The following is a 22,993-nucleotide window of genomic DNA, read 5'->3' as shown; positions in this document are numbered from 1 at the left end:
CCTAAAGCTCCCCCAAAATAGGGAGAAATATTTTTTTCCCCAAAAATTAAAAAGTCATGCAGTAGAGGGTTAAGACCACCATGATCTAGATGACTGAAAACCTGCTGCAAAGGGGGGACCAACCAACTGCATGGCTATGGATTTAGAACAGGATGTCATAAAAGCTCCTGTAGGCATAATGTGCAGGTAGCTTTTGTTCATATACTATGTCATGTGACCAGTTCATATACTTACATTCACTTTAAATATGAATTCTCTTTATCCTTTAGTCACTCACTTCACTGCTTACTGTCTGCATGTTGGTTCCCTTTTGGCAGTTTGTGGTTTTCATCAATCGCATCATTTTGCTCTCTTTTACAGTAACTTTGTTGTTGAGAAGCCCGGGTTCTTCTTCCCGATGCTTTTCCATCAATAAGTCAGTGTGTAAACACTCACTAGTCGTCTTTTGGTCCCTACTACACACCTGTGAAGTTTTGTAAATGCACAGTTGTGACTCAAATGGATTCTGTACACAAATGACAGACATTTAATCACTTGGTCAAGAACTTAGAGCTTAACTGTGGTTCAGAGCAGAGACTCGCAGAATGGAAACAGAAACAGCTAGCCTGATGAGTTCATGATAAAATGCAGAATAAGCTGCAAGATTCGTTGCTTGAGAAAAAGTAAGAATACGATATAATTTGGTCTTCTAAACAAAATGTCAGACTACTAGGCCATACTTACAAAGCAGTCTAAGTGTAAGTGTCTTGCTTTACAGAATAGATTAAAAACTTAAAGTATGGATGATTTGTAATTTCAACTATTCACAAGTTTGATTGTCTTTTGTCTTCCACTTGCCTATCGATCAATTCACCACCGCTTCTTGCACCAAAGCCAAGGTGTAGGGAAAACCCCCCAAGAATGAACAAGTTAAATTTCACAAAAACTCATTTAAGTGGTGGAGCAAATAAGAACCCCTTCATTTTGGTGCTGCTCCAATTTGTTTGCTTAAAACTGCAAGGATAGAGGGCTGTGCTTTCTGAGTGGCATTTTACTTTATATATGTTTTCGCCATCCATCCTGTTTGGATGCCTTTCCCAGCTACTGCAGGGCGAGAGGCAGGGCGCACCTTGGACAGGTCACCAAGCTGATGCAGGGCTAAGACAGAGAGACAGAAAGCCATTCACACTCACACTCACACCTATGGGCAATCTAGATTCACCACGTAACCTAACCCCACTAACTGCATGTCTTTGGACTGTGGGAGGAAGCCGGAGTACCCGGAGAACACACAAACTCCACGCAGAAGCCCACAGCCAGTGGGCACAACAGTGCTAACAACTGTGCCACCGTGCTACCTCCTATAGAGAGAATTCTGATAAAAAATATAAAGTGGGTCCATTACATCAAGGTCCATTACTATTAGGAGGTAAATAAGATTTGAGTAAAAAATTGTAACATGCTGACTTACTTTCATTTATTCTAATGGTATACAATTTATCCACTTTATCAAACCACTGGTTTACTCACAAAAGGTACTCAAAATTGAAAGCCTTCTAAAATGACAATATGTTGAAAAATACTGCTTTAGGTTTGTGGATATATATTCATATATTTTGCTAAAATCTGGTGATGTTATCTGGCAGTTTAGAAATGTCATTCAGAGCAAAACAAACAGGATGCTTAATTCTGTAATTTGTTTATGTGGGACTGACATGATGAACACCGATGAATTTAGTAAACAGATTAGTGCTGGTATGCATCATCTCTATAAAAGGGAGTGCTGTAAACACTGCTCAGAGTCTGTTTTTGTCGTAGCGGTGGAGTCCAGGCTGACCATGGATACAGGGGTATTCACTGTACCAAGTAGCTGTAAGCCCGGCTGTAGAGCTTTAGGTGGGAGGATTCACAGCTTTGCATGAGTGTACACTCAGAGCAGCCAGGAAACAGCTGGTTGTGCCGCATGAGGTTAGAAAATGACTTGAACTGACAGACGGTAACAACCAACACTGAGTCACTGTCATCTAAACAGCAACACAGGTAATGAGTCAAAGTATTTGGAGCTTTCCATCACAGCAGGGCAGCATTATGTCGCCCAACCCACTGGATTTAATTTATTAATCACTACTGATGAAATTTAGCTGCCTTCTAATGATGATAAACCATAGCCGATAATGTACTCAGTCTGTTATGAAGCCACACAATGCTTGGCAAATCTTTGGGAGATAGCTCTCTATTAATAGATCGAAGATACACATTCAACTGGGATCTCTTAATTCCAGGGAACGCCATTTTTCCTGGTGGGGAACAAAAGAGAATTACCAAGGCTCACCTGTCAAAGTATAACTCATGCAATGCTGAGCTGAATCTTTTTGAATATTAATAGTGTAATAGTGTGTGAGTATGTGGTGGACCGGTCAGCAAATATAAGAGAAGGATAAAGAGCTGCCAGTCATCACCTTAGGGTTGGTAATCCTCACCTCCGTGTCTAAAGGTCAGGAAAAGGTTGTGTAGGCCAGCGGAAAATGAGTCACCATCACACACAGCAGCACGTGAGCTGCAACGGGCTTACAGTAGCCCCGTGTGCAGCGTGATTGTGTGAATACATCACTTAATGGGCGCTAAGCTCCCTGTTATTTTAAAGGGTGTAGTTAAGAATGGTAGTCACTGCATCACTGCCTCTCTGACAGAAGAACGTAATCAAGCGTTTAAGCAGACAGAAATGATGCAGGCATTGAATATGATATCTGGAATCTGAATGTGAACAGCTTTTATCACCATTAAAGATTCTGGGCACAAGAACAAATCGCTCTCTTAGGGTCTTCGTGGGTTGCTGAGGTTGCCATATATGGGGCCTTGGATGTGATGGAGGCTCATTTAAACCTCATTCTCACTTTGCAATGCTGCCTTGACTGACGGCAGTCAAATAGAGCATCTCGTAACAGTCGATGTTATGTGACAGTCCTGCATTAAATCGTGTGTTTGAAAGTTTTGAATTCTTCAGCTTTGTTGAAAAATTCTTATTAAGTTTTATGGTCATTATCAAGGATGTATTTTTGGGTTATGCATGTCTCTACATTGCAAGCGGTGGCTTTGGCTTACAGTTGGTCTTCTGCTAATTGGGAGGTCGGTGGTTTGATCCCTCGCTGCTCCAATCTGCATGCCAAAGCATCCGTGGGCAAGACACTGAAACCCCAGTTGCTCCTGATGTTTTCATTGTGTGTGAGTGTGTGAATGTTTGAGTGTTTGTATAAATGTGTGTGAATAGGTGAATGACTCATATTATATAAAGTGCTTTGAGCACTCAAGTACTGAAGAAAAGCCCCATTTAACCTTTGTGAGTGTATGATTTATTGCAAGACTGTGGCATTAGTATCACTTCATTTGCCACATAAACTCACAGCTGTCTCGAGTCACATTTTCAGGGATTTTATTAAAGTGTCCAGAGTATACAAAAAGTATTTAATTATACCTAAAAGCGCTCTTTGGTTTCGGACAGACAAAAAAGTGTCAAAAAAAATCCCCCGACCTTCACATAAAAACTGGTTTTAATTATCAGGGCTTCTAGTCACATTTTCAGATTTGTCTTCTTCAAAAGCACTTTTTCATAGTAATATTGTATTAATTATTAATAATGCAGTCACAAATGGCACAATGTAGACTGTCTACTTGACAGGGTCAAGATGATTGGGTGATATTTCTATTTAACAAAAATTTGAACAGATGCACCTAATAAAGTGGCAGGTGAGTGCTTATGTATACAAATAATAAAGGATAATAAGAAAGAAGAAAAAAAAAGCTCTTAAACACATGTAATAACAACAAAGTGACTATACTTTAACTATACTTAAAGTGTAGTAGTAATAATGAAAAACTCAAGAATAAAATATCAATTTTTCTTTATTTACACAACAAGCGAGTATTATCAAAAACAACATCGTCCATACATTTTGTTTAACTTTATTAAATGTGACTTCATTTTTTTTTTTTTTTTAATATTTCTAAATACCAAATAGGCAATATTGCATTTAAACAAAACGGATGGGACTCATTTACAAAAAATGTACTTTAAAATGTGAAATAATCAGAGCCGTCCTAACTGAGGTTAATGCAGGTAAATGAAGAGTCCCGTGACTAACAGATGCTGACAGATCATGGTGTCTAATCATTTACTTTCAAATTTAAGATAAACTGCAAGTAAAGGGGGAAAAAAGTTCAAACTCAGCACACAACATCTGACAAGGAAAAGAAAAACACCTCACTGTACATTAACTAATTGTAATAGGAGCAGATGAAAGCCTGGGGTTCCCAGCACGTAAAGTCGTTAAACTTCCCGTTTCCTGAAAAAGACGGACAAACACGGGGTAAGAAATAAAGTAAGTGTGTCTAATAATTAAATGTGAGATCAGTTCAGCTTTATTGAATACACTAATCATATTTATCCAGTAACATAACTTCTTACTGACTGAACTCAAGTTGAACAATTAATTCAGAACCATCTTATGAGTTTGGGAAAAGTTCGATTTAACATAACTGCACATTTTTGCATAATTTGCAACAACACAGACAGATTATCTTTTTAAAGAAAGAAAGAAAGAATGTCCATGTAAGTATAGACAGATAAACACTGTTTTAGGAGCTTAATTGCACCTAGATTGCAGAATTGTTCCGCATAAATTTTCACAGGCACCACCACCTTCTTTCAGCTTTGCAACACTGGGTATCTGTGCGTTAGTGAGGCTAAAAAAATGCTAACAACAAAAATGAATGTACACAAATGGAGGAAAGATGAACTAAAATAAACATCTTGCAGTACACCGACTCATACCATAAGGCAGGACTTCCAGGCAGTTCTCCTTATTTGCTGTGTTATTGGGCTCCCCTGACAGCCAATCAGTGTAGTCCCATTTGGACCCATCCAACCAGATGAAGCGACCAGTCTGACATGTAACAAGAGATTAATGAGAGTTAATCACGCTGAGCAGTAGTTTAACTTAACGAGTCTCTAGATGCAACACATCAGGGACACGAACAAGGTCACGTGGTGCAGTTAGTACAAAGGTAAATCATTATTTTGTGCGTTCAGCAAGTTCAAGACCTTCAGAGATCCCCAGCTCAAAATACATACGTCTAGAAATCGAAGCCCTCCAACCCATGTGCGCGTATACTTTCCATTTTCCTTCACTATCATTTTCATCAGCTCAGCGTGGTTGTGAGTGCTTGTGATGGAGGCCAGATGGCCACCGGGGAACTTTTGGCAAAACAGCTAAAAAGGAAACAGTGAAAGACCCACATTAATGTCAGTGTTTTCTGGAGGTGTCTGAGTGTATATGGAGTCACTGGTGCTTAAATGGAATTACAGAGGATGCATGAATACCTCAGCATTTGCAGCCGTCTTTGGCTCTTTAAAGAACTGGTAACACTTCTCTCCTAGTACCACACCAGGGCAAGAGCGCTGCCCTGTGGTGAAAATGCGAGATTACAACATTTAGTAACTAGCTGGCCTCAGGATATGCACATATGTCTACATTTCTAATGACTTTCTTTGTGCATATTCAATGTGGGTGTTTGTGCACGTGTGTGAATTTTACCTAGCATGGCTCGTTTTGATAGACAGAGTTTTAGGCAGATGTTGAACCTGCTACGATTTTCTTTTGTGGCTTCCATCAGATCTTGATTTTCTTCTTCTGACACCAGACCAGTCGGCTCACCATCATCAGGCTCAATCTGGTCTTCTGTTTCTGGCTCTCCATAGAGCTGCACTAGTGAGTTTTCTTCCCCTGCGAGTGGGGATTCCTGTTCTTCAGCCCTCACCGCCATCTTAGCTTCTTCATTTGGAAAATAGTTTTCCATAAGTGACACTGGCTGCTCCATTATGTCCAGCGCTGGCCCTTCTTCCAAGATACCAGGATTTTGAAAAGGCTCTTCCATCATCTCAGGCTCCAGTTCCATCACTGGTTCTTGATCTAAAGCATAGTCCCGCTTCCTCATGAACAACTCCTCTTCTGGCAAAGGTTCAGCTGGGCTATTATCATCCAGAGGCTCTAACTCCATGATTGGCTCATTCGCCACTTCATTTTTTACCAAATCCTCCTCTGGCAGAGGTTCAACTGGATTGCTATCATCCAGAGGCTCTAACTCCATGATTGGTTCATCCACCATTTCATTTTTCGCCTCCTCATCCTCCTCCTCTGGCTCAGGTTCAACAAGTGAATCTTGACTCTGAAATTCTGCATATGCAGCCTTTTCTTCTTCTGTCAGTTCTGATTCAAACATGTTGTCATCATCTAGAGCCTCTAACTCATCCACCATGTCATTGTGACTTTCTTCCTCTGCCTCTTCTGCTTCTCCTGCTTCTTCTGCCTTTTCTTCGTGGTCTTCTTCTTCTTCCAGACCAGGGTCAGCTTGAAGCTGCATAGGCTCCTGATAATTTTCTTCATCTAACATGTGCTTCTCCTCAGGTTCTAGCTCCATTAGAAGTTGATCCGGCTCAACTTTTACCTCTGACTCCACCTGGAACTCGGGGTCATCTTTGAGCTCTTGGTCACCTTCACCTTCTGGATTCACACCAGCCTCTGCATTCAGCATTTGAGCCTCAGCTTCCACAGGAACTTCTGCTTCGACTTCTTGCTGTGCTTCAGACTTTTCCTCCACCTTAACTTCTGGCTTCACTTTAACTTCTAGTTCCACTTCACCTGCTTTCTCCACCTCAGCCTCAGGCTCAGGCTCTACTTTCACCTCTTGCTCTTCATCTGGCTTTACTTTAACCTCTAGTTCTGCCATATTCTGCTTCAAGTCCTCTTCAGGCTCTTTTTCCTGCTGCTCTTTGGGGGGTAGTATGGCCTGTGGTGCAGGATTCTCCACCTGTACATGACCCTGCAGTGGAATCGAGTCTCCCAGCAGAGGGAGCTGATTTTCTTTAGTTAAAACTGGACTTTTTTCCACACCGGGGGGCAGTGCTGGCAATGCCAGAGCCACTGCAAAAAATCACACAGACATCAAACTTTAGTATACAAATGCTGTGTCGTTTTTTTGGTGGTGATCTCCTTCTAATTGTGGGGGAGCCTGGTAGGCCCGTTCAGTTCAATAGCTAACAATCCTCAAACCAGCTTTAGTTTTGAAACACTACATAAGTGAAGTTATAAATGTTCTAACCCATTAAAAATAGCAAAATAATCATTACATAAAGCAGTTCATATAGAGTGAAAGAAATGTTTTCATTTGATTGATTACACCTTGCAAATGACTTCAAATCTAAATTGATTTCAGCTATTTAGGAGAAAAAGACTGTAAAGAGCACAGATCGGTCACCCTCGAGCAACCTCTCACCTGCAAGGCTCAGTGAGAGCAGCGCCAGTGTCTTCATCTTCATCTAGATGTCAAAATCTGTAAAACGGTTTCTAGGACTGTAGACTGATTGACCAATAATGTTTAGCCTCTGGGTTTCAACTGTTGGCTTGTGCACTTTGAATCTTTATAAATAGTGTTAGTCCCTCCCATTTCATTTAAATTTCTCATAAAATCATAAAGCTGGGTCGTCCCCCTCCCTTATCTTGTCTAAAGTGCTGTTTTTTTTTCTTTGTTTCCTTCTGGTGAAGTATAAAGTTCATGTTGTTCAGGGCCGCAGACTTGACGCAGAGATCTGACCTCCAAACAGATCAGAGTAATAAATGATGTCAGTAAGAGACATGAAATCTAATCACTGTTTTCACGTGCACTTGTTTTTCGATGCCTGACACGTGAGCAAATAAAAACTGAAAACATAAACTGCTTGTTTATCTTTTGGTTGAACTTTGATAGTTTTCGGAAGTAGAACAAAAAGCGTGCTTGACAACAGATATAAAGAAATATTGGCGGATGCCGGTGTTATCTCTAAGCCTCCTAGTAAATGCATCTGTGGTATAAATGTGAAAATCCTAGAACGTTGACCATGATGTTGAGTTCAGCATCGCTGAGATTCAAACTCTTCCAAAGATTTTTGGTAGCTACACCAATTTTATCACTTTGAAAATAGATGACTTCCTTCTGGAGTTATCGTATTTACAAAATTAGGTGTCCATGATTCCCACCCACACATCAGGGTGACGACAGCACTTCATCAGCCTTTTACAACTGAGTAGTAAAAACTGAAGACTGTCTTAAAAAAATACAGTATAAAAGTATATAGTTTCCTAGTAAGGCATGTTGCTATTTACCTAACAAAATAACCTTACAAGCTATGACATCAAAAGTTTGTACAGAAATAATTGTCATGTGTCTCCACAATAACCCGCCACACAGTCAGATACTGATTATTATTTTATTATTATTATTATCATTTTCTCTCTTGGATGCCACAAAATCGGGACCAGTGCTTTTAATTTGCAGTAAAAGCAAATAAAATCAATATTCAGTGCAATGAAATGTAAATATTCTCCATCTGGTTTACATGCAAATATAATATCTTCATCCCTTCACAGGAAAAAATAAAGGTGTTTATCAGATATGGAGCTTGTTTTGATGTTGTTAGGCTTCTCATTCTCATTCCCTGCACTTCTACCATTAAAGCAACAATACAACAATACAGCAAAAAGCAATGAACCCCTTAATGCACATCTAAGGAAAAAGTTCTCACACCCTTACAGTGACAGGCTTTCTTTAAGTAGTCAATCAGAAAAAAAATGCATATGAAGGAAAATCTCTGATGGATTTAATGGAAGCAATTACTGTTTATCCAAGCGAAACATGTCAGGCACCTATGGATGTGACATCCGGGAGGAGCTGCACTATCTGTGGATCCTAAATGTGCTGCAGGGACCGTCTCATATTACCAGCAGTGACAGACAATAACAGAAAGCAAAAGTAGAGAAAAATCAGCCGGGGGGGCGATAAGCACAGAGCCAGTGTGTGGCCACCACCTTCAAAGCCTTTCCCTTTTTTGGGAGGGTTGTCGAGTTGTTGCCTCTCCAGTGCACCTGTTGTCACTTGGATTTTCACTCCATTCAGTTTCCACAAAACCAAAGCAAAACATTAAATGGCAGCTGTGTTGCTCAGTTTTCATGGACTGTGGTCAAATCCTGATCCTCTGTGACATGTTCAGGTTTTACAAGTTGCTGAATGTCGGTGTTTGATTTATTAAGAAAGAGATCGTCGCCCAGTCGATTGCTGCTTTCTAAGAGTATGTTAGATACTCTTATGCTGAACACCATGGGGATTATTGCAGTCTCTCTTTGTTTTTTTGTATGACTGACTTTATTTAATATTCAGAAACTCTGTGATGAGAGCAAGGATGAGCACAGCGACACTCCTGATCTCATAGTGTGGCTCAAGGTTGTTGGTTTGAGTGGTATCAACAAAACAGAACTGGGATCTCTGATAACTTTGGCAGCTCCCAGTTTGGGTTCAGGAGACAGACACTGTCTCTGCTTTTAAGATTATGTTTAAAACTTTGCTTTTTAATAACGCTTACAGTTATAGCTGGATCAGGTTTCCCTGAAGCATCTCTTGGTTATGCTCTTACAAAGAACAAATCAGGTTTTTGTTGTAGTAAAGTGTGAGGTGGACAGCTGCTGCTTGCTGTTATCAAAGGTCACCGTGCATTTGAAAGTCGCCCGTCCTCTGAGATTCACTATCTGACTGACTTTGTTTCTGTATGTTTGTGTAAAGTGAGCAGTGGTTGCTGAGATGTGCTGTTATGCATGTGTATGTGTGTGTTACATGACATCAGTGTGTCCCGCTCCGTGCAGAGCAGCTGGGACTGTCGATTGTGAACAGGTGTTGCAGCTGAGATTTAGGGAGTTAGTGTTTCACTGTTTCTCTTTGTGTGTACTTACGCACACGTGTCTGGATGTATGTCCCCTGTGTGTGTCTTTGTGTGTGCATATGGCCACAAATGTAAGCATGTGTGCACGTTAACCAGAATGAGTGACAATGTGCCGTTGTGTGGGCGCTGGTGGTGAGAAACCTAATAGCCAGAGACACAGTAGCTCAGCAGCAGCTGCCACTTCTCTCCGACTTAGACTCATCACTGCAGACATATGGAAAACTCCAACCTCTGTGATTTCCATTCTTTATATTCAGACAAAGGAATACGTGTTCCCAAGAAATACTTAAAATAAGTAGAAACATAAAGGCATCAAATACATTTATTTGTACTATATAAAGGCCTTTCATGAACAAAGCCCTTTACAGTACAGTTACCTCTATAACTGCAGTTCTGGAGTTGCTGCATTGGTTGGGACTCTGGTGGACCACGGTGAGAGCCATTATTCATGAATGGAGAAAACTTGGAACAGGGGTGTTTGAAGATTTAACGATTTGACTGCGTGAGTTTCTGTTCTTTACAGATAAATATCTAAACTATGACACCTAGAGAAGGGATGTAACAGATTCACGGAACGCATGATAGAGTAAAATCACAATGATTTAATGAGTGTGGAAATGAGAACGGTTCCTCGAGCATGACAGAGTTTGGAGCCCTTTGTTGCACCCAGCTTCACAGTTTCTTCAAAGTTTAGCTTTGAAGAAATAATTTTTCCAAGGTCATTCATTCAAAATGTGCACGAGACAAAACACATTCCACCAATCGACCCTTAAGACACCTGTCCTGTGATCATATCGATCAAAGATCATATCTTTTGGAGTTGACAAACAAAAACACAGTTATCTGGATACTTTAAATGGTCCATGTTTTCATACCTGCTCTCACCAATATTTGTGTAAAGGATGAATAACATATAAAAATTATTTACACGATGAATGTACATCCAGTACTTTTTAGCTTTCGTTAAGTTGTTAAGTTTGTCTCTACCAAGCAACAACCTTCAGTGCTAGAAACTGAAGCCTGCGTGATGTGTCGGAAACATCAGTTCTTCTATGGCCCGCTTGAAGCTGGCTCCTAAAGCGAGTCAATCTAAAAAGACGTTGAAATGCGCATTTATTTGCATTAAAAATAGTGCTGTCAGCGTTAATCTCGTTAAAATGATGTTAATGGTATAACTGCATTAACGCGGCAAATCTCCATTAATGAGTTACCGTGGATCGCGCCGTACGTAGGGCTGCATGGCGTCAACGCGTTAGCGCGGTTTGCTCGATAATGTGTTGACGCTGTCAGCACTAATTAAAAAGCAAATTTGCTGTGGTTTTGGTAACTATGGCTACTTTCTCCTTTTTATAACAACTTTATTTTGGGTAATTTTTTTTCTATAATTCGTCCACTTTGATACTAGAGTTTTGGTGTGGCTGCTTTGACTCTCCAGACCAGGCAGCTGTCAGCAGGTTTCGCCTCTGCAGTCACTAAACTGTTGCTATTGGAACCTTTTAACGCCCTGAGGTCTAAGTCATCATTAGTGGCTAACACTATATTAGTCAGAGAAAGGCTAAACTGACTTTTTAAAAAACAAACAAACATGTAAATATTATTTTGATGTTTCTTTTTTGCCTGACTGGGGAAAGAATGATTCAGCTTGCTAGCTAGCGTTAGCAGATAAATTAGCACTCAACCTTCTCAATCAAATGTACTCACTCACATATGGTGTCAAAATACTGTGATGGCAGCAAACTAAAGGCCATCATACGCTGAACATGTTGTGAAAAAGCGACACAAAATTCTCAGTTTTACAGATTGGAACTTGCCGTGTGAGTTATATACACACCCAACACGTTGCATGTTTTTTAAGGAAAATTCGTCCTCAAAAAACACACTGTGGAAAAAAACCAGGAGGTTAATATGAAGAGATGATAAGCTGCTCCTTATGTTCTCAAACAAGAAAAGGAGGAAATGGAGATTCTGGTTTCATCCAGTTTTCACGAGATGAACTCTTGGGAGCACATTTGTGGAGGCAGGTAAATCCTTTCACAGAGTCTATGAGCGCACTTGTTGATCTGACATGAAAAATTGGAAAAATCGCGGTTGGTTAGAAAAAATAAATGCCAGTGAAATTACATGGTCAGTCGAACTGCTGCATTAAGAATAGGTGAGTCCAAATAATATTTTGACTCACGAAATATTCACAGGGATTTTAAAGGCCTTTAGGCTGAGGCGACAAAGCCAGTGGGTGACCCTGATGATATCTATTTCCATCTTTTATATACAGTCTGTGGTCTCTAGAGACTAAAAAATGATGTGATGTACAAAAAATTCCAAAGAGCTTAGTGACAATTTAGTTAACAAAATGTGTTTCATGCTGTATCCTCAAAAGCTTTGGTGTTTAATGGCTGAATTATGTTCCCTGTAACTTATAGTTGAAGAACTGACTATTTCTATTGTTCTCTAAAAAGGAAATATGTTTTAAATTAATTTGTGTCACCTTTGATGTTTTGTTTTTTGTCATTTTTTTCATAACCTTAAAGTATTAATAGAACCATTCAAAAGCTTCCTTTCTCATTCTGTATGCGATACTACTACAGCCGGGCAGGTCCCCCTGTCAGAAAGAAAGGCTCATGTTTCCTCTGAGAGCTTTGTCTGAGAAGAGGGGGTGGTCACCCTGAACTTGTGCACGCGCCCCGTAAGTTGTCCGGGATACGTGAGCGCGCACGTGTCCGTTGCACATGAAACTTGAAGAAGCTGCAGAGAGTTTAGAGTAAAACTCATCTGCTCCAGTCCCACGGACACCAACAGACCTCAGGAAAGTGCTCCGACACCGCGAGAAAAGCCATGAAGATGCTGGCGTTGCCTCTGCTCATCACCATTTTGCACAGTGAGCTTTTTATTGTGTTCAAAACTTCAACAATTTCTGTTTTGATACTGAATCACCAAGTGTGTAGCTTTTAGTCAGCCAATTTTTACGTTACATTTATAAGCAGTAACAGTGCAAACATGTATTCATACGCGATGGGAAGTTTAACTACATGTTTTATGCATTTATTTATTTTAATGTCAGACCTTTTACAGACTTATAAATATGTAATTACGCATATTCTCCTCTTTTCTTCATTTTATTGCAGTATAACAGTTAAGGACCTACTTTATTTTACTAAAGAAAACAACACATACCATCGTCTTACCATGATTATGCAACTCAAGTTTGATCTTATTAAGCTGCAAGAGGCCACTGAAACAAAATATAATTCTGGGCCAAATGAACAACTTTAGAAACGACTGCATGTAGGTTAAGTGTCAATACGGGCATTTACCAGGCTCTGATATTTATTGATTGATTATTAGTGTGCGAGTTTTAGAGCTTGTGCGTGATTTCACAGACAGCGGGGAGGAGGCGCGATGTGTTTGGGGAGTGCTGCGGGGGTAGAGATTGTGCAGGGAGTGGCTGGGCTTCATGTTTACACTGAACCCGCTCTGATGCTGTTTGAACCCGAGATCCACGGGCTGATGAGACGGATCACGTGACCCCCGCGGAGGAGATTGAGATCCCAGAGTTTCAGGGAAGATAGCCCCTAACTGACCCTTAGTTGTTAATTGAACTGAGATGAAAAAGCATTTGATATCTGAGAAAAAGAATGCATTTGATGCTGCTGTGGGAATCTTACAGGCCAAAGGCTGCCGTCCAAACAACATGCTTTACGCAGTTAATTGCGTCTTTGACGTGCATGTGTTTTGATCTTTCTTATATTTACATGTGAGGACCAAAAGTCCTTGTAGAGATGAAACGATTACAATCTGTTTGTTTACAGAGACTGACAGAAAATATTTTTTCATTACTGCACCGGAGGTATCATAGGTACTTTTTCATATGGGTTACAATGTCTCATTAAAACAGCAGAAACTCTAAAAACATGTAACGTTTTATAGTAGAAGCGGATTAAGTTTTAGGTTTTTCAAGTGTACGTTTAAATAAAATGAAATATGTAGTGTTAAAACACCAGTTATTATGCATTCTGTCAGATGCTATAACTGGTTTTGGATTGACGTTTTGCATTAAAGTAAAAGTAAAAGAGTTCATGGTGTTCAGGATCAGTCAGCAGAGATCCTCACAAGTGTGTTTTACAGATGTCTGTGCATGTGTATGCTATGCCAGCTGAGAAGGGTAAGGTTACTGTCATAAAGAATGGCTTTGTGTGCACCACACACACACACACACACACACACACACAGAGTGTGCCACACAAGAAACATGCATCTGTAGTCAGGGGTTAAAGTGGGATTTGGCAGGTGGGGGAATCTCTAAGTTTGGGTGTAGCATTGGAAAAAGAATTACTAAGAAATAAGTTACAATATGATGTTTTTTGGGCTCCAATAGATTATTTGTAACCTGTAGCGGTTTTAATCAGCTGACCTGTGCTGCTACACTGATGTTAACTGTTTTTTAAAAACAAGATATAAGCAGAGGTTTCTGATTTTCAGCTGTTGACACAATCCAGCTAATATAACAGTTAGAATTCAGAGAGCGAGTCTAATCAGAATCATCATGTTAAAAATAAACCGATGTTTGTTACCCTTGATATACATCCTAACATTTCCCACGGACGACACAGCCTGCTGTGCACCAGTAAACTTCACTACAATACTGCAATGATGACCATTCCCTACCCTTAAAAATCTTCTTGTCCTCTCTTTTCTTACCTCTTTCTCCATCTCTCACATTTACAACTATACATTTATTAGCAGTTATTTTGTGTAACACTGCACAGAAGTTTTTTTCTTTTTACTTTTTCACACAATGTTTTTACCACATATTTGTCGTATTTGTCGAGCTGTTTAAAAGTTTTATTTGAAATCACCTGCCACTTAAAAAAATGTCACTCAGTTCTGCTGGACGGAGTGACTAAAACTCTGAACACCGTTAAAAATAAAATAAAATAAAAAAGATGTGTTAAAAGCGTAAGTGGGCTGTGGGATATCATTATTTTCTTATTACTGAGCATAATCCATACTGTCAGTCTACAGCACATGAAAAATTAACTCATCGGTCAGTAATATGCATTAATCTGCTTATCAGACTTAACTGAAGGACCATTCCAGCCCACTTTCTCTGCGTCTTTAATCCTCAAGTACAAGCTTGTTATGTAATTCAGTTTTACTACCAGTCTCCTCTCTGCTGCTTTTAAATGTTTATTTTTTTTCTCTTAAAGCACACCTACAACTGATGGTCACGTGACACATTTAAGTTTCACAAAGCAGCTCCGCTCCAGTTTACGTGATGTCAAGGGAGTATCCTGTAACAACAACCTCTGCGAAGCTTCCAAGTTCTACAATAAAAACTTTATTTCCAGCAAAATTGCTTGCCAATAATATAAAAGTCAGATTTTACAGCCACGTTTCAAGCGTTTATTTATTTTTTAGGTGGAACGTCACTCTAAATTATTTTCTCTTTATCTCTTTCTGAAGGCGTCTGCTTAATGTTGAGGTAAACGTGGGTGTTTGATTGCGTGTGCTGAAGGGACAGATCACTGAAGGGGGTTATCAGGTCGCTTTAAAGCAGCTTGTCAGAGGGCCATCCATCACCTGCATTCCTGCACAACACCGCTCCTGGCACCACCAGGATGTAGCTCCACACTCAGCGTCTGTTTGTCTCTGTTGGCATGTATTACTATGTTTATGGGCACCAGTTGGAATTTCAAACGTTTTGACTGGAAAAGTTGACTTTCCAGTTGAACTTTTAAACTTTGACTGGAAAGTCAAATGTGTGTGAGTGCGACTGCTTCCACACAAAAACCACAGCACAAACGTCCTGTTTACATATGAGTAAGCTTCTTGTTTCTGATGGTTCCCACGTAGCTCCTTGATCTGAAACTATAAAGATGTTTAACATTTCCATTTATGTTCTCCAGTAAACATTTAAAGATTGTACTCGATGGTCTGAGAGTAAAGCTGGTCTTTCACAGGACGCTGATCTTCTCTCTTCTGCAGGTCCTGTCAGTTTATCAGTGACAGTAAGCAGCAGTAAACCCAAAGTGGAGGTTCACGAGCACACTGGTGAGACCTTACAACACTGCAGTTTTTCACATTCCTGAACATAATTTATCTGCTATCTTAAAATGGCCACAGTCTTATTGTTTCATTTTAATAAAAGATATTTCATATTTAACCTATTGCAATTCCAAATAATAGGAAAACAACTAACTCTGGTTAGAATGTGGATATAAACATATCTAATATCACATTTTACAATTTCTGTTTTTTTCTCCTCTAAAGAAAAACACATTTATGTTGACTGAGCATTCTTCCTTATTGAAAATTGTAACTACCAGAATATATTTCAGAATACATGGATATAAATAAAGAAATACATCATTAGTAGTTATGAGTGTGCATGAGTTGGTAAAAAACAGAGTTTGAGACATTAAAAACTGTAACGTAAGGATTAAAGATGAATATTGTTTCTTTTCCTTTTAGACGCCGTGCTGTCCTGTGAGTTCAAGACAGAGAAAGATCAGAACCCTCGAATCGAGTGGAAGAAGAAGGGAAAGGGGGTGACTTTTGTTTACTTTAATCACAAATTCACTGGTGAGTGACAGATCGTTTTTAACTTACCCTGATTTAATAAAGAAGATTTTGTGTAGCCTTTTTTTGATGTTTGCTGACACTTTGCTTTGATTGTTTTCTTCGTTCATCATTCTCCATCTTTTGCACTTTAGGGTCTTACGCTGGACGGGCTAAGATAGAGGGAGCGACGCTGACCATACACTCCGTCACTCAGAAAGATTCAGGGGAGTACCGCTGTGAGGTGACAGCCAGCGAGGATCACGTCAACCTCGGAGAGGCCACTGTGACACTTAATGTTCTTGGTATGAATATATTACAAACGTACATAAGGAGAAGGATAGGACAGATCTGTGTAAGAGGTGAAACTATTTCAGGGTGCTAGTCAATGGCACTTAGCTCCTGTGATGTGACATGTGAAACAATATTGTACATGTCGGTGGAATCAGGAGGGATTCACAACAAATCTTTTAAATGTGACTGTAGTGCAAAAATAACTGCAAATGATTCACACAAGCCTCCCTCACCTGAATTGTCAGATCCGGGTGAGGACAGTCGTTAAAGGTGCAACATGTGGAATAATTTAGGATAGAAGCAGTTTCTCGATAGCGTGCAGCAGCCACTCTGAATCCGTTCTGCTCTGGATAGAAAATTCTAACTGTTACCTCAGTGCCTGTTCCGTTTATACTGGACTGCTGTACAGGGTGCTACTCTGAGTAACTACCCCATCTCAGGCTATAGCCATATTACATTAACCTTTGGACCACCATGACTTTATTAGCATGCTAACTTTAGTAGAACTCTCCATTATGCTTGGCACATGGGTTGTTTTGCACAGGCGGTGAAATCACCACAGGTCTGTACTGTTTACATCAGGTGTCTCCACTCAGGCAAAACCTCCACATCAGCGCTCGTATATGTGGAAAAGAAGGTGTGTCATCCTTCAATTACGTCCTAGTGAGGCGACAAATGTTGTGCATATTCGAATGCCATGTCATTCAACAACAGATACATCACAATTTTCTCCATTAAGGGAAAATAAATGAAATAGAACAAAGATTTTCTCCATTTCTGTCAAACAGTGCTGTCCAAGATACATGTAGCTGCTACTGTAATGGTTGCTAGGTGACAGCAGCAGCACGTTATAGAGTAGAGCGTCCAGTTTAACAGCCAAGAACTTATGTGCGTCTCTGTCGTTACGTCTTTTTGAGGATGCAATCCCTGAATTTGGACACATCCAATGAAATCTCAGAGATCTTTCCTGTCACTTTTGTTGTATGGTGCTCGTCATCACACCGAAAATGGTGAGCGTGAATGAGCTGTTACACAATATCCGAGCGGCTTGGTAGTACATAGGTGTTAATAAAGCAGGTTGATTTCTTGTGTTTTAACATTTTTAAAACTTGAATGTGTAAAAGTGCAAGCAAGATGAAATCAAATCAGCCACCTGCTGCTATGAATGTTAGGCCAGACACCCACCAGCCATTAGTGAAGTGTGGTATTATATGATGGGAGATGTTAGGTTATCTCACTTCAGTTCAAGATGAACTTTGTGATGTCAAAGCCATTTTCCATTTTGACATTTCATTCAAAGAGAAAATAGAGCCATTTCATATCTTTTAGAAATAGGTAAAAGTGGTTTCTTTGACACATCCTCAGCTTGAAACGAGAGAAAATGGAAAAAGTAACATGGGATTCATAATTTTAAAAATGTATGTATATTTTTTTTTATTTTCATTGTGTTTTTCATCAAGACACATATGGTACTTTTACAGGAAACACAATGTTGTGTTCTTCCCTGTGCGGTACGTGTGAACATACTCTGCACTGAACGTTTGACCTCAAGTCTCTCAGGCAAAAGTCTACATCGCCTCGCTCGGCTTTCAGAAATTATAAATGAATTGACTGTTTTGTGCATTCCTGCTCGAAGAGATATGGTTGTTTCTCTGAGGTTCGAGGATAACGACTCAGTGGTTTATGCATTCCTGCCATAGCACAAAGATCCAAGCTTCTAGTTTCCACGTGAAGGTCCAGCATGCAAGTAGAAATAATGTACCTTCGGATGCCCGTTGATATTTGAATTATTCCCATTTTATTTACATTTCCAAAGAGAAATTAGATTTGGGGGGTTTTGCAGTTTGCAGCATGAAGTTTACAGAGTATACTGTGAGATATATTTGGCTAACCACAGAAATTTTACAATTAACAACTGCATTCTCAACAGCGTAACTGTTTTGTTTCAGCGTAGTTTCATTTTCTTTACGATTATTCACCAACTTATTGAAAAGAAAAAACTCATTATTATTAAATCTAAATGTCATTTGAGGTGATTACATATATACTTTCACAAAAATAACATGGTTGCAAAATAAGAGTTTCATGGATAAATTCTGTTGCCGCTCTTACTTCAAGTCGTAAAGTCACACGTGCCTTCATATTATGCTAAAACTCTACACACAGTTTCTTTTATGTTGTTGGATTCCAGTGAAGGCCGATGCTCACATGTTGGTCATTTGTGGACATTGTAAAGATAAAAGAATGATCGCGCAAATGTTGTTTTTTTGTTGGTGGAGTTCCTGGTTGGCAGCCTCCCAGCTGGCACGTGTGAAAGCCTCACTCTAACTGATATCTCTGGAGTGATGTATGGGAAGCGTGTTTGGCCGGATAGACACCTGGTTGTTGCTGCAGGAAATGCACTTCCCACTTTAATCCAGTCGCCACTAGTGCCAGATCAGTACATCAATCTGACATAATTTATAATAAAAGGAATCATCAGATCTCTCTAGTGTTGCCTAAAAAAGTCTATTAGGTGATATTACACTGTGCAGATGTTAACATTTTAAGCATTTGTTGGGAGACTTTCGTGTTGTCTTACAAATTGAAAACATAATATATTTTAAAAATATATAGTTTTACCCTTTTCTGTCCTTCCCCCCTCTCAGTGCCGCCTCATGTCCCTTCCTGTAACGTGCCAAGCTCCGTGTTTGTGGGGTCAGGCCTGGAGCTTCTCTGTAAGGACAAGCTGAGTGTGCCTCCTGCTACCTACCGCTGGTACAAAGACAACAAGGCACTAACAGCCACGGGAGAGACTCCTTACAGCATTGACACAAACAAGGGCACACTGGTGAGTGCTACCTAAAATTTGCAAATACAATATATTATAATGTAGAGAAAACACAACAGTTGTTCCTTTCTCGTACCCTGCTGCCTGTCTCTGTTTGTCTGGAGCAGAAGTTTAAAAGTGTGTCCAAGATGGATGCAGGGATGTACCGCTGTGAGTCCTCCAACAGTGTCGGGGCGCCCAAGAGCTGCGTGGCCCAACAACTCAAAGTTGTTGACTGTAAGTATTTTTAGAAAGTACTCACTGATGATTATGCATCATGCTCTGGAGACCAAATGTTGAAAAAAAAAATCTGATTCTGCTCCTTCCAGATCCTTTGAATATGACGATTTTAATAGCAGGTGCTGCAGGTTTGGCAGCGTTCATGCTTTTCTGCTGCATCTGTGTGTGTGTCTGCCGACGCCGAGGCTGCTGCAAAAGTAAGTAGTGCAATGCTGCCACAGATGCGTGTGTTTACGTGTGTGAGAAAAACACTCTAGTGTGTCCTGTCATGTAATAATTCTGCATTATTCTCTAATCTGCTATGAAAGAGAGATTGGACCACACGCATTGAAATAGCTGATGTTACATTACTCACATCGTGAATCCTTATATTTGGACATCTTTGTCATTAGAAATTGGATGTAACCATATTTCAGAGGGTCTCTGGTTACAAGGTGACTCACTGAAGAAAGCATATCGTACTTTATCGTCTGTTTTAAATGAAGATGTATGAACATGAACTAAAAACTGAGATCATGAGCTTTTACAAAGCGTTTACCAGGGCAGTAAATCTTATAAAACCTCATTCACACAGGCTTTGAGACATGTAGGGAACCCCCTTGGCAATTTCTGGTTACTAGGGAAAAATGTGTGTTCCCAAACTAGTTGGTGAGTGGTTGATGTAGGTTGCAAAGTAGGTGCTGCATACTGCCATGGTCGCCTGCAGTTTCCAAGCAGTTAGATGCTGACTTGCCTGCAAACACAAGCCAACAACTTGCAAAGCGGTATTTGTTGCAGCACGTTTTTGCTGTGAACAACTTCCAGCAACCACTCACCAATCAGTTGGTGAATACACATCTTTCTCTAGCAAACAGTGGTTGCCAGGACACTGCTGACTGGTTTCTAAGTCTGTGGTCCTGGGGCAAAAGTAGTGGGATTGGTTCCACAGAGTCGCCCGCTACAGGCCATTAGAAGGAATGCAGATTTAAAAGACTTTTACCTGGCCTAAATTTTCATACCTTCACTTATATTTAGCCATTTGGACTTGTTTCTCAGAGTGCATGTCAATTTATTGATCTGCACCTAAGCAACGAGATGAGTGAGCAGCTATTATTTTAGGCTGTCAGGAATGGATTCAGCATTTTATAAAAGAAGTTAAAATACTATTTTATACCAGATTAGACTAATTTCCTCGATGGCTGGAACAGGATTAGGTTGACAAATACAAACTTTAATTTAAAACAAAATTAGTATGAGAACAATCACATGTGTATATGTTTCTGAACATGGTATTTTATCAAATATCCAAGGGCTATTTGGGTGGAAGCGGTCCTCTTTGCCAGTCTTTCATATTGAAATGATTAGTTTTTGCGGAAAGCATTTGGTTATTCTTCTGATCAGCTTGTAGTCACCCATGCTAAAGTTTTCAAAACAACACTAAGGTTAGAAACATAGTGAAAACAACTCTGATATATATAGTAATACAGTTCCACCATTTGAAAATACTCCCATAAAAGAATCCTTCCTGTATTTAAAGCCTTACCTTAAAAAAGCCTTTCAATTGTTTGGATTTTACTGCTTTCAGTTTTACTGTTTTACTGCTCTTCTTATCACTGTTTCCTGCAAGCAGTTGTTTTCACCAATAAACCCTCTTTGCACAACCGGACTTAGCACCAAATAACAGAAAGACACATTTGGTGACTAAATGAAGGAACTAATAAGAAAAACTTCAGTTTTCAGTCTTCAAATCTTCTCTGCATTTTCAAGTTCTCCCAGCCAGAATTGAGGTATTGTGACCACAACTGCCAAGTTTTCACGTGTTGACTAATTTTTTCTTTGTTTTTTATTCGAACAGAGAGCAAGAAAACAAAAAGGTGGGTGTTTCTTCTTCCACTCTGCATGTTGCCCTTATTATTATTACAAAATAATAAGTCTTGACTAAACTGCCCTCCCCCTTGCCTTTCAGCACCAAGTCCTACAACCCTCCTCCTCCTCCTCCCACCCGCAACGTGAGTGATCAAAGGCCTCGTTATCAAATCAGGGCTTGTTTTGCATGCATTAATTTGGAATGCAACGGTTGATAAGTTTCCGATAACACCAGGCACAAGCTAATGAAAGGAAACGTGTCACTGTATGTCTCTGCTCCCTACAGCTCAAGCACTACAAACAAACTCAGTCCTTCATGATCTGAGGGCGAAGCCTTCTTCCTCTTTGACATCAAACCATCCAAAAATCTAAAGTAACTGCAGTTACTGCTCAAAACACCGGGAGGTTGTTCGACTGTCGCAGCGCTTTTGGTTGGCTGCTCGATGTCGTCTGGGATGGAGACGAAGATCGAGGCCTCTTGAAACTTCAAGCAAAAGCAAAGACATGAATTTAGCAACAAGTTTGCTGCTTTGTAAATAAAATTACGCACTGACAGTTTAAAGGAAGCTCAAGCTCACGTCAAAATGTACGACCACATTACCACTTTATCAAATGCTGTGTAACTGTTTTCATGACGTTCTTTGTCTTCAGTGTTTCAAAACACTTCTAAAATCGGTTTTCCACCTTTACTTAGAGATTGTTTTGGCTCTTTAGTCCCACCTACTGGTCAGGAACTAACCACCCACAGGATTACTGCATACACTAAACCCTGGATCGAATCCTTCTTCCTGGTTTCACTTAATATTTACATATAGAGATACTATTTTATATGTCGTTATCTTTCTCTTCGTGTTTTTAGATATTTTTCTAAACCTATTTGTAAGCCGATCTCTTCTGTATTTTTAGATCTTTGGTTGTATTTGCTTAAATTCTGATCATGTAAATTGAGTGAGAGATGAACAGGTGTCTGCACACACTGAATGAAGTTTTGGAAGCTTTGTAAATGTTTTGTACTCAAATCTTGTGATGACTTTTATCCAATAAAGAAAGGATAAGAAAGCTCTTTGCAATTCAAGCTGGATAATTTACTGTCACAGAGTCAGGCACACACTCAGGGCAGGAAGTACAATATGCTGATTTGTGCAGTGACATTAATGTCAGTATGTGTTCAAAGTATTTGTGCAAATTTCAAAGAACAGAAACAGGATTTACATTTAATCCTCAACATTTTGAGCGGAGCTGCTCTCAAAGCAAACTTTCCAAATGCTTTTTTACCCCACACTGGAAGTTTTTGAACTACAGCAAAACTCCCACTTTACGTAAGATTGCACAACATTGTGTCCCCTTGTCCCACATATTGTTAACATTTGACATTTCTATTGGCGTCTTTTATAAAAACAAATTGTCTGCTGCTCAAAGAGAAATGTTTTTCTAGTACTTCTACTAAAAACACTGTAATAGTTCTTGTA

General features: G+C 39.8%; 2 protein-coding genes across 2 annotated transcripts; one reads left to right on the top strand and one right to left on the bottom strand.

Annotated features, from left to right (window-relative positions):
- Window positions 1-3,861: 3,861 nt before the first annotated feature.
- On the bottom strand, window positions 3,862-7,421 carry si:ch211-160b11.4 (probable serine/threonine-protein kinase kinX). The gene is made up of 6 exons (XM_031734686.2): window positions 7,309-7,421; window positions 5,571-6,956; window positions 5,357-5,439; window positions 5,108-5,245; window positions 4,808-4,919; window positions 3,862-4,319 (listed from the first exon to the last, which is right to left on the bottom strand). Exons 1-6 carry the CDS (start codon window positions 7,349-7,351, stop codon window positions 4,252-4,254), a joined length of 1,830 nt encoding a protein of 609 aa, XP_031590546.2. The 5' UTR covers window positions 7,352-7,421; the 3' UTR covers window positions 3,862-4,251.
- Window positions 7,422-12,491: 5,070 nt separating this feature from the next.
- On the top strand, window positions 12,492-22,594 carry jam2b (junctional adhesion molecule 2b). The gene is made up of 10 exons (XM_031734634.2): window positions 12,492-12,656; window positions 15,764-15,829; window positions 16,250-16,360; window positions 16,492-16,641; window positions 19,279-19,460; window positions 19,568-19,676; window positions 19,769-19,876; window positions 21,514-21,532; window positions 21,625-21,667; window positions 21,811-22,594. The coding sequence occupies exons 1-10, from the start codon at window positions 12,614-12,616 to the stop codon at window positions 21,847-21,849; spliced, it is 870 nt and encodes a 289-aa protein (XP_031590494.1). The 5' UTR covers window positions 12,492-12,613; the 3' UTR covers window positions 21,850-22,594.
- Window positions 22,595-22,993: the final 399 nt, after the last annotated feature.

Source organism: Oreochromis aureus, linkage group 16 (assembly GCF_013358895.1).
Source record: "Oreochromis aureus strain Israel breed Guangdong linkage group 16, ZZ_aureus, whole genome shotgun sequence".
Taxonomy (NCBI): domain Eukaryota; kingdom Metazoa; phylum Chordata; class Actinopteri; order Cichliformes; family Cichlidae; genus Oreochromis; species Oreochromis aureus.
Note: the sequence above shows the minus strand (reverse complement) of the source record. Positions and strands in the feature narration are given on the sequence as shown.

Bases quoted from the DNA above. Each gene is read 5' to 3' on its own strand.
- jam2b (XM_031734634.2), top strand. From the start codon at position 12,614: ATGAAGATGCTGGCGTTGCCTCTGCTCATCACCATTTTGCACA. The intron at 12,657-15,763 runs GTGAGCTTTTTA...TCTCTTCTGCAG, and splicing joins GCTCATCACCATTTTGCACA to GTCCTGTCAGTTTATCAGTG. The intron at 16,361-16,491 runs GTGAGTGACAGA...TTTGCACTTTAG, and splicing joins CTTTAATCACAAATTCACTG to GGTCTTACGCTGGACGGGCT.
- si:ch211-160b11.4 (XM_031734686.2), bottom strand. From the start codon at position 7,351: ATGAAGATGAAGACACTGGCGCTGCTCTCACTGAGCCTTGCAG. The intron at 5,246-5,356 runs GTATTCATGCAT...TTTCCTTTTTAG, and splicing joins AGACGGCTGCAAATGCTGAG to CTGTTTTGCCAAAAGTTCCC. The intron at 4,920-5,107 runs GTATGTATTTTG...GTTACATGTCAG, and splicing joins GAGGGCTTCGATTTCTAGAC to ACTGGTCGCTTCATCTGGTT.